The 16,150-nt window shown below is 45.6% G+C and overlaps 1 protein-coding gene across 4 annotated transcripts in view; it reads right to left on the minus strand.

Moving 5' to 3' along the window:
* Nucleotides 1-16,150, minus strand: part of rusc2 (RUN and SH3 domain containing 2) — a 31,513-nt gene that overhangs the window by 14,531 nt on the left and 832 nt on the right. For 3 of the 4 annotated variants that reach the window (XM_047329166.1, XM_047329168.1, XM_047329167.1), the window contains exons 2-3: nt 2,025-3,834; nt 321-909 (exon numbers count right to left, since the gene is read on the minus strand). In XM_047329166.1, the coding sequence (XP_047185122.1) occupies nt 321-909; nt 2,025-3,635 (2,200 nt within the window). In that variant the 5' untranslated portion in view covers nt 3,636-3,834. Of the gene's footprint in view, nt 1-320; nt 910-2,024; nt 3,835-8,432; nt 8,603-16,150 lie in introns of those variants that run through there. The other variant, XM_035639921.2, reaches the window with a different exon arrangement.

A 16,150-nucleotide genomic window follows, 5' to 3' on the forward strand; every position in this document is an offset into this window, starting at 1 on the left:
TGAGCTCAAGCAATCCCAGAAATTCATAACATCACAATGTAAACTCAAAGTGACGGCGCCGTTTTCTCGGAATCGATGTTGTCTAGCTCTGCTACAGTCGTTCGCTACATGAGGACCGAGTCCCAGAGGAGGAGGGCAACTTCTCAGGGAACAATCATCAGCGGCAGGTTGCGTTTTAAATAAAAACAGGAGGTTAGGAACCGTACGCTGGAGGTGATGGTTGAAACCAGGAGGGATTCATGCTCATCTTGCTGCTGTAGGCGCAGCACAAGGGACGACTGTGACTCCCCATGATGTCTGTACAGCAGTGGGTGACGTACCTTCAGCCTTGGCCCGCGTCTCTCTGGCGCCGTCCAGGTGTCGCTCGATGCTGCCGTGGCTGTAACATCTGGCGAAGGGCGCGGGCGTCGCGCTCTGACTGTCGACCTCCGCGCGCCGCTCCGGGATCGGAGAGAAGTCCCCGGAGGAGTGCGAGTGCGTGGTGGAGGAGGAGAGCGGGTCCGCGGCCGCCTTCAGCGACGGCGACCCCCCCGCGCCGCCGTTTCTCCTCTTGCTGCGGGCGATCTCCGCGAAGGAGGTGACCCGCGGCGGCGGCGGCGGCAGCGGGCCGGGGGCGGCGCCCTCGCTGAGCCGCACGGGGCAGCTCAACATGCGCTCCAGCGAGCCGAGGCGCGGCGACGGGGACTTGTCCAGGTTGCGGTCGTAACTGCGCGAGCGGGGGCGACTTCCCGCCGGGGCCCCGCCCCCGATGAGAGCCCGGCCAACCACAGGAGGGGAGGTGTTGACGTACACCTGGCCCTCGATCACTGCGGGGGCAGCTTCGGCCCCGCCGTCTGCCTGGTGATTCCTCTTCTTCTCCTCCTCCTCCTCCTCCTCCTCCTCTCCATCCTCTTCGTTATCATCATCGCCCTGGATGAACCGAAACAAGGAGCGAAAGAACAAAACAGTCAGATGTTCTACGACTGTTTCACATGAAGCCAGACTTCCTCTGACACGGTGACACAGTCAGTCACAGGCCGATTTCGGACGTCACATGACTGCTCAGATAATCCTCAGGCAACAGATAAATAACCCGGTGACCTCTAACGGGCCAGTGTCAGACTAACACCAGTGTCACTATTTATTCCTCATGTTATTTTTATATTATTTCCTCCCGTGTTGACTGTGATGTTCCCTCCTGCTTCCATCTTTCCTTCCCTGCTCAGCCCAATTCCCTTTTTCTCTTGACTTTGTCATAATTACTACTTGTTGGCATGAACTGATCACAAAAACAAACTGTCTGAATCCTTCAGACGAGGAATCCGCGCAACAGATCCTCCAATTATTGAGATGATATATATTATAGACAACTAGCAGACACAAATTTAATTTCAGAAGAGGAAGTTCATTCTTCTTTGGGAGGCAGGTTAATTTTAGAGTAGTTTTTCTTAATTTTAAATAAGTCTTAATAGGTGAATTGATGATGACTGAACTGTATACATTTATTTTTTTATTAATTTTATAATTTATTTATCATTTTATTATTTTTTATTATTTTTATTTGTATTTATTTTTACATTTCTTCAACCAAAGTTCATAATCCTACATGTACAGAAATGTATTAGGTGATTTATTACATTTAATGATGTATCTGCTAAGTGCTTTTAAAAAAAATCTATTTTCTTTTCTCTAATTATTTATTTTGTTACCGAGAATGTTGTTGTTATTGGGGTTTGTTTATCTTTTATGTATGTTTGTTTATCCATATGTTTCAAAAAAGCCATATACATATAAGGGAAGAAAGAAAAAAAAAGTGAATTGATAATTCTTTCCTCTCTGACACTATGCAATGTTGTGATATTCTGCATGACACCGGTACACAGTTTATTGCTTTGATCAATTTCAAATTGGGATTGGTATTGTTTCTGATACCAGCACGATAACTGAGTTTTGGTTTGACACCAAAGCAGAACATATATTTAGAAAAAACGATACATAGAGAAATATCACACATTGAAACTAGAGAGGTAGGATTCTCCGCTCACCCGGGACGACTCGCCGTCGTCGTCCTCTTCCTCGACGCCCTCCTGCTCCGCTCGCGGCCTGAACAGGAAGTACTCGCTGGGCTGAGTCGGCGTGGGGCTGCCTTTGCTGTGCTCGTCGGAGCAGCTGTTGACCGAGGAGCCCGCGGGACTCGGCGACGACTGCGCCGAGATGTCACAGGTGACCAGCTTGTAGTAGTTCTGGGTGGCGACGACCAGCCGGGCCTGGCTCTGCAGGCAGGCGGCGAGGTCGCCCGGCGACCCGGAGTGCGGCGGGTGGAAGGAGTTGCAGTTGGCGTCGAGGTCCAGGGCGCCCTGGTGTTCCGCGGAGCACGAGCAGGTGGAGGAGGTGGACAGGCGCGGCTCGCGGAGGAGAGGGAAGGCGTTGCCGAGACAGGAGGGTTGTTGCTGCTGCGACGGCGGCGGTTCAGTCGGGGACGTGTGAAGGTCCAAGTAGAACGCGCCTCCGCCCGAGGCTCGCCGGTGTCCCGGCGGATCGGAAACGGACGAGGTGCAGGAGTGGTCGGTGGAGCTGTTGAGGTTGGCGTGTCCCGGGGCCGGCGGCTTCTCCGGCACGCCGTTGTTCATCTTGTTGAAAATGGCGCTGAAGTTGACGAGCACGCCGTCCGAGCTGTTGCAGGACGAGTCGCTGCCGTAGCCCTGCTGGCACACGGAGAACGGCTCCGAGAAGGTTTCGGGGAAGTGCTGCGGGAAGTTCTGGGAGAGCGCGCAGCACGAGCAGTGCTGCGTCGAGGAGCTCGACGAGTAGGAGCCCGTCTTGCTGCTCCGCCCGCACCGCATGGGATGGTCTTCGTCCTCCTCGTCGTCGTCGCCCCAGTCGTGCTCTCCGCAGTCCATGGACATGTTGGAACCGCTGCTGCCGTGGCGACGCTGGCCGTCCAGACCCAGGATGTCCAGGTCCTCCAGGTGGCCGGCGAGATCCGAGGCGACGGCCCTCAGCGACTCGCGGCCGCCCCCTCCCGCCGAGCCGTGCAGGAGAAAGGGCTCGGGGGCGAAGCCGAGGTCGTGCAGGCGGAACGGAGCCAGTCCGCCGCCGAGGGCCGGGTTAGAGTCGCTGTGGAGGTGAAACGACGAGTCCTCCAGATAGCCGCTGAGGTTGTCGCCGTCCTCCTCCTCCTCCTCTATTTCTTCATCGTCGTCATCCTCAGTGTTCAGCAGGAAGGGATTATGACGCAGCGGGTTCCTGCTCCTCGGCCTCGCCCTGGGCAGAGTGTGAGCCGTGATCAGCTGCTCCTCCGAATTGCTCGAGGTGAACGACGAGTCGTCGCTCGCCGTGCTGCCTCCCCTGCCGCCGCCGCCGTTCCTCTCCCGAGCTCTGTTGTGGGAGGACCAGGCGCCGCTGGAGGTCTGGATCAGGCTGCTGTAGAGCAGAGCCTCTCTCTGGAGGACGTCCCGCTCGGGGAGGGAAGTGGTGCGACTCAGGCCCAGGTTCTCCGGCGGGCTGAACGCTTTGCTCCGCTTCAGCGAGCCGCCGCCGCCGCCGCAGCCGCCGCCACCGCAGCCCCCCTGCCGCCCGCCCGACACCTGACAGTGCACCAGCGGGATGTGATGCACGATCAGGGTCTCGCCAGACAGTTTAGGAGGGCTGTCCATCCTCCGAGAGGAGGGAGGGTGGGACCGGAGCTGCAGCAGCAGCTGAGGCAGAGCCTGGGTGCCGGGGGGGAGGCGGGCAGCAAGTGTGACGCGTTGATGGTTGTGTTCAGACTCAGTTCGCTGGGCCGAGCTCTGCAGCGCTGCCAGGGATGTGGAAGGAGAGGTCCAGGAAGTCGACGCCGTGGTCAGAGTGATACATCTGGAAAATACACAGAGACAGTTCTGTAAATACAGGCAAAGAAAAACATCGTCACCGCTTTTTGCTGTTGATTAATATTTAACCCTGAGGAGGAGCCCTGGGTTATCTCTTTGAATACTTGCCTTTATATATGACCAGAAAAATTGTTTGTTTTTTACGGATTGGACGCGTCACGTGATGCGTGAGCGCAGACTCCAGAGTTGATTTATACGACACATTTCATATAACAAGCACAGACTCAGTGTGCTCGACGCCCAGCAGAAAACAAGGGGAAGAAAAAAAACACACGTCAACGTACGACGTGGCAAAACATGTAGCATGAAGATATGCAAATAAGATCAAATAGATAAATAAGTAAATGATTAAAGTAAAATGAAGCTTAATGTGCAATAAAAAATAAGGGGAAAACACACGGCAACTTATGAGATGATGATTAAGACGTTAAAGAGCACGTGACAATAGGTTGGACTAATAACACAACTCCTAATTTAAAGGGGTTTAAAGTATTGTACTCAGATCAATGCAGTTGAAGCGAAGATATTTTCTAAATTGAAGTCCACACTGTGGGTCAAGTTCAAAAACCACTTGGACCTCCCGCACTGCAACACCACTGAATCACAGAACATTTACTGCTCGCCGTTGGCCGACTGTCTCGACGTTTCCTGTCTCGACTTCACTGTGCTTTTCAGATGAACGTTTACATTTCCCCCTCCCGACATTGTCCAAGCCAAAGCTGAGATCGCCCCGACGAGGCCGCCGGTCGTATCCACCCATGATGGTTAAGCTTTGTCACGCGTGGCTCTTTAACAATGAGGGTTAAATACGTCCAGTGTTAAATTATGAGGCCGTGTGGGATTTTTTAAAAATGTGTTTTTATTATCTGTGGATCAAACCGGCTAAAACAGTAACAGCATAAAACTATAACCATCAAGTCTTTACAGTGAGCAGGGTGACTCAGCACCGTGTGAAGTGGAAACAGTGAGAGACACACACACACACACACACACACACACACCAAGCAGCTGACCCTTAAACAGGACTATGATCTCATCCCCATTCGGACATTACACCCTAAATGACACACACACACACACACACACACACACACACACACACACACACACACACACACACACACACACACACACACACACACACACACACACACACACACACACACACACACACACACACACACACACACACACACACACACACACACACACACACACACACACACACACACACACACACACCGGGGAGAGCAGCCGTTTCCCTCACCATCATCTGTCACGCCTAAAATTGAAACGCATCCATATAATCCTACAGTTTATTTTCAATAACAGTTTGAATTTGTTTTTGTGCTTGTCATCTGAATTATGCACGGAGCCGATCGTCTCTTCAGTTGCAGAACTTCAAACTTCATTCAGCTCCAGTGTTACACACAGTTGTGAAAGCAGTTTAGTCATATTTTACAAAAATATGTAAATGATACATATATCATTTATATATATATATTCTTCGAACTCCCTTTATATACTTTATCAGTATAATGGTATTTCTGACGCCAGAGTGCCTATTAACCAAAATGGCTTGTTCAAGTTCATCCATCCATTATTATATCTTTAAATTTCTGTGATAAAGTATTGTGAAGTACACCAAGAACAGGATTAGGAACAAGTTACTTTAAATCTTCACTCCGCCGGCTCCTGACCGGGACTCGACTTAGCGCTTAAACCACGACTTGAAGACTAATCCCCCGATTTTCACCTGCCACAACTCGTCACAATCCCAGATACAGTCGGACGATTAACAGCCGACTTGAAGTGAAACTTCCGATTCTTAAGTCTCTCTGGAGGTCGGACGAGGGCGGTTGTGACTGGGAGAGGAGGAGGAGGACAAGGTGGCAGAGGACGGAATCTGATTTAGGGATTTAAAAAAAACAAAACCCCAGCAGGAGACGAGAGGAAGCCGAGCGGTGACATTAGAGTGGATTATGGAGATGATGCACAAATATAGGTCTGGCATGGATGACGATACACAAATGCAGATGAGACCTTTTTCACGCGTATTAATGAATTCATTCTTAATTTTAAGAAATCATTTGCAAAGAAGAGGACGAAATATTGTCAATACACATATGGGCAGCAGCAGATAACAGTGATTTTAATCACCGATTAATCTGTCGATTGTTTTCCGAATTAATCGATTAATTGTTTGGTCCATAAAATGTCATAAAATGTCATAAAATGTCGATCCTGTTCCACACACCAAAGATATTCAGTTGACTGTCACAGAGGAGCTGAAATCAGAGAATTTTGACTTTTCCCCCCATAAAAACTACTTGAACCGATTAATCGATTAACAAAACAGTTGGTGATTAATTTAGTAGTCGATTACTAATCAATTAACTGTTGTAGCGCTACATATGAGATATAATAACAATAATATCTCGATGCACGATGTAGGTAAGTTCCCTAAAAAGGAGCACATTTCGACGTACAATGCGTGTGACCGTAGCAACAGTAATTGACAAGAAAAATAAATCAATTCTGGGTCAAAAGCTACGAAAACATTTTTCATATTTAATCATTATCATATACCACGTTGGATTTGTGCTGTTGGCCACAAAAAGCCTGATATTCCACCAACTAGAGCTTCGTCACATGATGTCACGGAGGACGTTACATAACACAAGTTATAGTGGCTGTAATATTCTTTAAATCTTTTCAATGGGCACTTTTAGAATAACATAACAATTTGATATGTTATGATAAAATTGACAAAAACAGCGATGGCATTTCACAAAATACGTCTCGCAGCCGCCTCTGAATATAAAAACACAGCCGCCCAAAAAAGAAAAAAATGTATTTCTTCTTCCAATATAAATTAGCTCGTCTGATGGTTCTCGTCAGTGTGAGGTGACGTCGGTGAGATCAGTGGCTCTGATGAGGAGCGCGAGCGATGTGGACGCCAGACAGGAGGACGAACTGAAACGGGTTGAAGGGATTAGCCGCGGGGTCGGTCAGGCCGGATTGTGTAACGCGTGTTTCAGACGTTCACACGCACACACACACACACGCGCACACACACGCACACGCACACGCACACACACACACACACACACACACTCTTATTATTATTAATAACCATGTGTGTGTGTGTGTGTCTGTTCGGTGTGTGTGTGTGTGTGTGTGTGTCTGTCTGTCTGTCTGTTTGGTGTGTGTACAAAATACCTGGACAGACTTTCACCAGACTTGATGGGATTATTACTCAGGAGTTTATCTCCAGACTTTTGGAGGTAATTAGTCGTTCAAGGTTAAAACAAATTTTAAAAAGGGCCCAAAAGATATATTTTCCAATATATCTCCCCCCAAAAAATGCAGAGACAATCTGAGGCCTATATTGTTGCGACTGCATTAAACATTTCCAGTTCCATGATTAATCATATTGGTCATTATATTCAGTTCACAGTTGACATCAGAGATGTTTCACGGTCGACAGGAGAGTCTTCCGTGTGATGCCGAGAGTGGATTTACTGTACCGAGCGACACGTCGGACAAATGTCTGCGGGCTTTCATTCGAGTGTTGGAGCGCGAACACACAGAAGAAATAGAGAGTTGTGAATAGACGACTCCACATTAACACCCCTGCTTTGTCCACATGCACAACTGACACAACTGACACAACTGACACCGACAGATCGACAGAGTATCTGACTTTTGTTAGTTAATAAATCAAGGCCACGACAACGAATTCCTCCACATTTATTGAGCCTTTTCAAAATGTCTGAATCAGAGAGTTGGACAACAAACAGCTCCAGGCGACGTGTCAAGAAACAAAGTTTTTCTAGAAAAACACGTCTTTCTGGTCCCTCTGAGCAACAACACACACCACGACTGGGCTCGGTGTCATTCCCAGATTACAGCAGAGCAGATCAGATGAACGCGGTAAGCGGGAACAAAGAGGAGGAGCCAATGGCCAATCAAATTTCATTTCCCACCCCACATTACGGCCAATAGGGAGGCGGAGGCGTAGTGTGTTCGACACAGAATGAGAAAGGGAAACATGAAAGTAATCCACAGTGGAGGAAAAAAATAGATGAATACGTCAAGAAACAAACTAGGGTAACCACGGCAACCGGGGCGACAACTATAGATGATATATTATGTTTACTCTCATTTCTTTCTTTCTCATAAAACATTTATTTTCTTGTTGTTTCTGTATCTATAGTTTTCTCATTTATTCATGTATTTATTGTAAAGAATTTATTGTTTTTACATCCTTTATTGTCTTGATATGTTTTTACGCATGCGTTGTTCTTTTTGAACTAACCGTTGTTTTTTCTTCAAAGCGCCTTGAGCTGCACTTTATGTTCCAGAAGGATAAAGTTTATTACAGGAGAACTTAATGAACATTCAAACTCTGCTTCAAAGAAGAGAAAAAACAGATTTAAAAAATGCCACCAGGGTTTTTCTATCCATGCCACAATTCTGTAAACGACTAAGGATCCAATGAATGTTCTCGTAAGAGCCAATCAGCTCTAATGGGCTCTCACATTACTGTACTTTACGTCGTACCAGGGTTTGGAAACTGACCTATTTCTGACAGGCGGAGGAAACGGAAAAAGCAAAGCTGGTGACGAAAGGAAGTCCTCCTCCCTCTTGTATTGTCTGTACTTCCCGGGAGTAAGTCTGAGCGGCGGCGGGACGGCGTCCGAGTGACGGAGCTCACCAGAGACAGACGACGGCGGTTATACGATGGTAGAAGAAGTCAAGAGTGGGAATCTAGTGGCTGTTTGTACGACAAAGGGCAGAGGAAGAGAACTTTTTTTTAAATGTAGAAGCAAAGACAGGCGATGAATTCCATGTTTTCTGTTTCGACATTAATCAGAACTTTCAGCTGTAAATCTTTAGAAACCAATTCAACAAATTATACCAAGAATTTACCCAGTGATACAGTATTCCCCCGACATCTGACTTGACGGGTTTTTAATTGTTAAATGTATTTTATAATAATAATAATAATAATAATTTTTTTTATATAGCACCTTTCAGAAGAAGCTTCACAAAATCCTTTCACAAAAAACATAGAAAATCACAGACACTTACAATCAGCATTCCAACAATAATGCGGTTTTCAGGTCACATATCTGTATTAAAAAGAAGATATGAAAAGACGACATCACATAAAAGCAAGTCTACAGAAATGGGTTTTTAAAAGTGACCTAAAAGAAGGCACAAACTCTGCCAGCCTTATGGCCAGTTTATGATGATTATGTCAGGACGACGACCCTGAAGTGAATTAATAACACAATCCAAGAGGGAGAAAAAACTACTAAGCAAGAATCTCCATTCTGTCGTGCAGGCAGAACATGCCAATGCCAAGATCCACTCAGACGTTTAATGGATTAAAAACTTTGGGTTGGGTACGTTGGATTAGTCGGGAGGGTCAAAATCAAGCTGTGGATCCATTTTTTCATAACCTACACATTTATTCATCTTTCAAAACAAACAGTTACGCTTTAATGCAGACGTCTTAATGTCCAAATCTGAATAACGACGACACATTTTGGGGATCATGCGGCCACTCTCTCTCTCTCCTCATGGTTTTTCTTGCAATATGATGTTGTAGCATCGGTGTGGTAGGTTCATACGTTAAAAAATGATTCACTTTGTTTGTTTTAAATATTTACCTACTGAAAATATTTCATGTTTTTACACATATTTGATTTATTCCAGCGTGTATAGGCCCAGTTTGATTCACCGGTCAAAGATCACAGACATCTGGCTGCGTGTGGTTCATTGTGATGATGATAATGATGATGATGATGATGAAGATGATGATAACAGTCACTGAAAACAAACAGCGCCATCGATGCAAACTTCTTTTTTCTTCTTCTTCTTCTTCCTACATCCTCTGCTCTGACAGTCTCCGTCTGTTTCCCTCTCTCATTTCCTGCAGAAAGAGGCGACGTCTATATAGCTGTCAGGCTGTTGAGTTACTGGCTCAGTGCTCCGTGTGTGTGTGTGTGTGTGTGTGTGTGTGTGTGTGTGGTTGTGTGTGTGTGTGTGTGTGTGTGTGCGCCCGAGAGGGTGAAACTGAATGAAAGAGCTTTTGTCCGCTGCACACTTTCACTGCCTCGCCTCGCAGCAGTGTCAACCAGAGCCGCACAACAACCAAAACCAAAGGGGCCAAAAAGAAGGAGCGTTGAATGTCGAACCGCCTCGGAGGAGTCCGAGATTTTTTTACATCACGCGACATCTACAGCTCTGGACAAATCACAGCTTGTTCTTTGTGTCTCACCGGGGGGGAGACACAAAATCCAGACGGACAAGTGAGGGAGAAAAAAGTAGGAAAACAACCAGGAAATGACCCCAGATGTCACGGAACACTGAACATTCGGCCGGGAAGTTTCCCACCGTCACCAGCAGCCAAGGGCTGGATCGTGTGTCAGAAAACACATTTGACACAAAGGTGTCATTGAAATCCAGCCCCAACTCTGAACATTTGTGCTACGTCAATTAAAACCTTCTAAAACTAGAAAAAAAAGGCGCTTTTACAGACGTTATGGTCCTTTTTCCTGGATTCATATGCATATTTAGGGAGAAATTGTATCTGTTGTGATTATGTATAATCCTCTATTGGAAACCTTGAAGTTATGCTGAAGAATATGCTGGCATGAGCTGATGTGCATGTTGATACAGCGAAATGTGAGGCCTTATCGATCCCCTTTTCCCTTTGGCTCCTCCACAGGTTAATGGGTCTGCACCAACACTACATCATCCCTGAAGCCGACAGGGAGTCATCTGAACAAAAGTTTCTTCAAATGTGCAATATCGAGCATATCAACAAGAAGCGACCATCAGAAGAAGAAGAAGCGGTACAGCTAATGGATGGATGGATGGATGGAAATTACCACACAAAGATGTTGAGTCATTAGTGCAATTACACTATTGATCGCCGGACTCTTGCGACCTTCGACACTGCATTTCACATGGTGAGATGTCGGGTTGGCTTATGCGGGAAGTTGTTTTATGGTACAAAACAAAATGGGTGGATCAAAGATTATTCAGTGACGTTAAAATGCTTATCCTGCTCAAAGACAAATCGCACACAAGCCACTGCACTGGTCTAACAAATTAATCCAGCAGATACATTTTCTCTATGGTGTTAATCACTCCGTAATTGTCCACCTTAATTAGTTTAACCTCTAAAGTCAATTGGACACTCGTCATGCATGATGCCACGACATGAGCAGGAGGCGTGTAAAAAAGACACAAGTCGATCCCTTGAACGACCAGAGTTTGTTTCTCAGGGAGCTCAAGATGAACAACACGACCTTGATCCCCAAACTCCCCAAACGGCTTAGGGACCGCTTGGCCCTCCTCGCCCGGACTCGACAGAGCTTATAGCCTCTTGCGTAACAGCTGACCCGAGTGTCCGCCACCGTCGACAGGTATCGAGTGTGAACTGAGCTTCCTCCACAGCAGGAAGAAATGAAATTGGGGAATTTTCAGGAGATTCACAAGGAATTGTGCAGTGTCATCTGCATACGTGATGGCCTTTTTCCATTCTGCAGCAACCGGCGACTGACTGTTGATAACGGTCTCAATTGACAGATATGATAGATATGTTTCTCTGAACCCAGCTGCAAACCAAACTTCATTTCAAGGACCAGAAATGTGGAGAAAGTTTACTGCAAATGTTAACCATCAACATTAATAAGTGTCAATTAATATTCAGGTTGCTTTTGTTGAGTGAACATTTTCGATGTTGCTTCATCAGCATCCTTTGAATTTAATGGAACAGTTGTATTAGATTTGTACTCTACATTCAACCTACTGTACGTGAGTGTAGGGCTGGGCTGTATCTCGAATATATTCGATGTATCGCGGATTGTCAGGCTTTGTTTTCCGTTTCATCGTAACCTGAACAAACCGTAAGGACGGGTGAAACGTCACGGATTACTTTATCTCACGGGGATTAATTAGGTTTAATTCACCACTGTACCATGTCAAGGCTTACGAAACATCAAGAGGGCTATTTCTGAACCTCAAATCGGATACTTGTTGTGCGCGATCGCCGCAAGTGATGATCACAACATTTGACTGCGATTGCCACCAAACCAAAGTGACCACTGGCGTGATTATAAGTATTGAACGTTCTACGCCTTCCCTCCGCTGCCATGTTTGTTACAAATTCAAAAAGAATGCTGGTGGTCCCCCATGTTCTACTACGTAGCAGAGATGGCGAGCGTTTAGAGGGAGAAGTGTCCAGGATGTAACATGTTTACTTTCCACCCTCTTCCACCTCATGCTGTGCTGACTCTGTCTTTCTTGCTCTTCTCCTCTTTCCATCTCTCTGCTGCCTCCTTCCCATCCATCATACATCCCCCTCTCTCTCCCCACCCCCTCCTCAGCTTCACTAAATCCCTGCTCCTCTTCTCACTCTGCTTCCCTTTCATCCACTGTGTGCACCGCAGCGCAATACGTCTTCCCTTTTACCCACTTCTGCCTCTCTAGTTGTCTCCCTCCATCCCTCCATCCCTCCCTCCCTCCATCCCTCCCTCTCTCCCTCCACCTCCCATGCTGCTGCACACACAAATATCCGACCAAGCACTGGACTGCAGATGGTTTCAGCCGGGTCGCCTCACACTCCCTGGTAGAATTCACAACCCCGATCCCCGTCTGTGTGTTTTTGCAATCTCACCTCATCTCTACCTTTCAAATTTTAAACGTATTTTTCCTCGGCGCTTCGAAAGCGACCCCTGGTCCACCACAAAAGCAATTAGAGACCGTCTGCCTTGCTCAAAGGCAACTTGATGCCACTTACCCCAGTCAACCTTCCAGTCACAGGCTCGGTTTGAGCCACAAATGATTTCCAGCATCAAATTTATCACCAGCTTACAGCAAAATCATTTTATGCCTTTTAATAACAAGATATAACTTAGTATTCTCCTGAAAACATGAACTATTATTTATTGTAATTATTTTGTAGGATATAGTTTTAGGAGTTCTTCTACGTTGCACCATTCTCTTGCATACTCTGCACCACATGTACATTATCAGATATGTTTAAACTGAAGTATGTCAGCCATAATTCCTTCTTTGAAACAAGAGACAACAAATAATCAATCTGAGCAGCTGGAATCAAAGAATATTTGTAAATTCTAATCATCGGCTGTTTTATCAATCGATCTCGGAATAAAAGGTCTGTCAAACCTCTGGGCGAGTCTATTCCCGCAGTAAGGCGGAATATTAATCTCTTAATCGAGCTGAATGTTTCTGCCAATAACTCTGCTGAGGCGGCACAGAATCAGCTAAAAATAAGGAGGAATAACAAGTTTCAAGTCGATGGCTCGAAGACTTTACAGTTTTTTCTGTGACAATGAACCATAGTTTAAAAATAAAACACGGAGAGAAATATTAAATCCCCTCTCTCTCTCTCTCTTCCTCCATAATTCCACCATGATTCAGCAGCTGATCCACCAGTCGTCATGTACAGTAATCACCGGACTGCTGTTCATTTCTTTTCACACCACAGTCCCCGACATGCTCTCAGTGAACTTTCATAGTCAGACAAATGACCACAAACTACGCCAGGCTGCGTTCATCCACACTTCAGCCATAAACACACACGCCCGTCGTCGTCTGGGCGCCTTTAAATCAGTGCAGCACAGGAGCTGGAGGGTTAATACCTGTGTGTGTGTGTGTGTGTGTGTGTGTGTGTGTGTGTGTGTGTGTGTGTGTGTGTGTGTGTGTGTGTGTGTGTGTGTGTGTGGCGCAGCTGCACATCCTCCGTCCACCTCGTTACTGCTCTGTCAGACACGGTTCATGACGCTCGTGTCCCGACGCTTTTGCAGCAGCAGAATGTGCTAAAATGTCATCCTCATCCAGCTCAGTGTCCAATCACATCCCTTCAATGTCACTCGTGAAGACATGGCCAGTGGTGGAACAGATATTTCTTTTTACAATAAGCAAATACAGAAAAGAAAAAACATCTGCACGTGCTGGTTTTTTTACAAATCTGAGACAGATCCCGTCACAACAACACACACACACACACACTCTCACACACACACACACACATGCGCACGCAGGGAAACTATGCATATCCGGCCTCCGCAGGCGCCTCGGTTACATAACAACAAAGAGAGACACATTCCGAGATCGGGAGGAGCAGCTGAAAACGGAGAGCGGAGGGAACGTCGCATCACACAGTCCATCGGGTCCATCGGGTCCATCGGGTCCATCGGTCGTGGTTTTTATATTTTAGAAATAAACAGGAGGGTTTTGAACTCGTCATTAGCTCGGTCACACACCTCCCTCCTGGTGACGCAGACCCTGCTGCAGTTACAGTTAGAGCTGCTTTCTGTCAGTCAATATTTAATAATTATTTATTCATTTGTCAAACATTCACCGGTTTTCAGAGTCCCAGTTGTTGAGTTTTGCCACTTGGACAAAGCGAGAAATCGCTGCAGTTACACAGGTTTTTTTTTTCATTACCTCCATCACCAAGGAGGTTATGATTTCAATCGAGGGGGGGCGGGGCCTGGGAAGAAGCCATTCAATTTTGGTGCGTTTAACTATGTTAATGATTCAGGTTATCAGAAAATGTTCCTTTTCTTTCTTTCTTTTATATTTCTACTATAAGAACTAAGACAATCATGTGTCGGACTGTCTGGCCTTGTCATGACGAATGTGCCGTATCTAAAAAATTATTCTAAATGACAACTATCTACACGCAGCAGCTGTGCGACGTGAAACGTAAGTGATGAATATGTCCTGCATTCATCTTCTTCTTCGTCTTCTTCCTCTTCCACGACTTCTTTCAAATCTTCGGCACGTGTTAACGTCAGCCGCCTGACGATGGATATCGATGGTCTGTCCAGCACCGTAGCTGCCGATATCGTCTCTCTCATAATAAAACAAACTCTCTGCGGAGGAACAATTCAGCTTGCAGGCAGACATTTTGTATTTTTTGTTTTGTGTATTTGTATCCTCAACTGGCCGAACTGCTTTCTCCATACAATTACTGCTACTACTGCAGTGAGAAGTACTACACACGAGTTTTATTATGCTACCGTTACTGCCACTATACTGTTAAAACCATTAATATTAAATTAACAACAACGAGGAAAACTACAAGCAATACATAATCAACACAACTAGTTATTGAACTCTCCCCTCTTGCTTTCTTTGTGTTTTGAGTCCACCAGTCCATCAAACTCAACATAAATATAGATATGGATATAAATATTTGCTGCAGTAAGATGACAATTATGTGACAGATAGGTCTTTATATAAAAAAAAACACCCATCAATAGAAAGGCTGTCACTGAGAGATCACACAGTAAATCATCACTGCAGTAAATGAGTACATAAATCCATCTGATGATTGACATGAATATTCATACACTGAAGTGGTCGAACTCACAGACTCAGGCTGCAGATGCCAGTGGACTGAACCTGCATCACCACCATGTTGTGATGGAGCGCGAGACTGCGAACAGCATGAAAGCCACCGGCGGACAGCAGGAAGTGCAGCCAGACCGCCTTCACAATAAAAGCCCAAGGCTAACAGTTTGCACTACAGCACAAACACCAATACCCTAATACACGAGCAGAGCAACGGCAGCAGTCTTTTGTTGTTTATCTTCATTTATTTTAACTGTCGCATTAAAAATCTGTCATTTATTTTGGTTCCATTACATATGGAGCCATTTTGTGGATCTTTGACTGTTATCTTACAAAATAATTACAATGCTGTTTTATTTAGGGTGTGCATCCTTCTGCTTCTTATCTTTACTTGTTTCTCTTCATTAAATATATATATTTCTCTTGTTTTTATTATTATTAGTATTATTATGTTGTTTTATTGCCTGCTTTTCTGACTGCTTGTTGGATGGACTGAGTGTTTATATTGTTGATTTTCTAAGGTGACCTTGAGTGTTGAGAAAGGCGCCCATAACTAAGATGAATTACTATTATTACCATTATGTTTATTTAAATACAAAATTTGCATTCTGAGTTTTGATCAGTATGTCTTAATCTTCTCTTGAACAAGAATCTAACTGACTCATACAATCATTGATTGGTTCGCAGTGATTTATCTGTGTGACTTAAAAAGCCTTTAAGACCCCCCCAAAAATAAATCGGAATCTCTCTGGGCTTTTATTCTGAAAATCTTGAGCGGAAGTCAGGTCCCCTCGTCCCCTCGAGCTTGACGCTGGTTGCTGTATGTGAAAAAAACAAACAAAAACAACCGCTGTTGTTTCTGCTGATAAAGGGTCGATACGGTGATCGCATTTCGA

Source organism: Scophthalmus maximus, chromosome 19 (genome assembly GCF_022379125.1).
Source record: "Scophthalmus maximus strain ysfricsl-2021 chromosome 19, ASM2237912v1, whole genome shotgun sequence".
NCBI lineage: Eukaryota > Metazoa > Chordata > Actinopteri > Pleuronectiformes > Scophthalmidae > Scophthalmus > Scophthalmus maximus.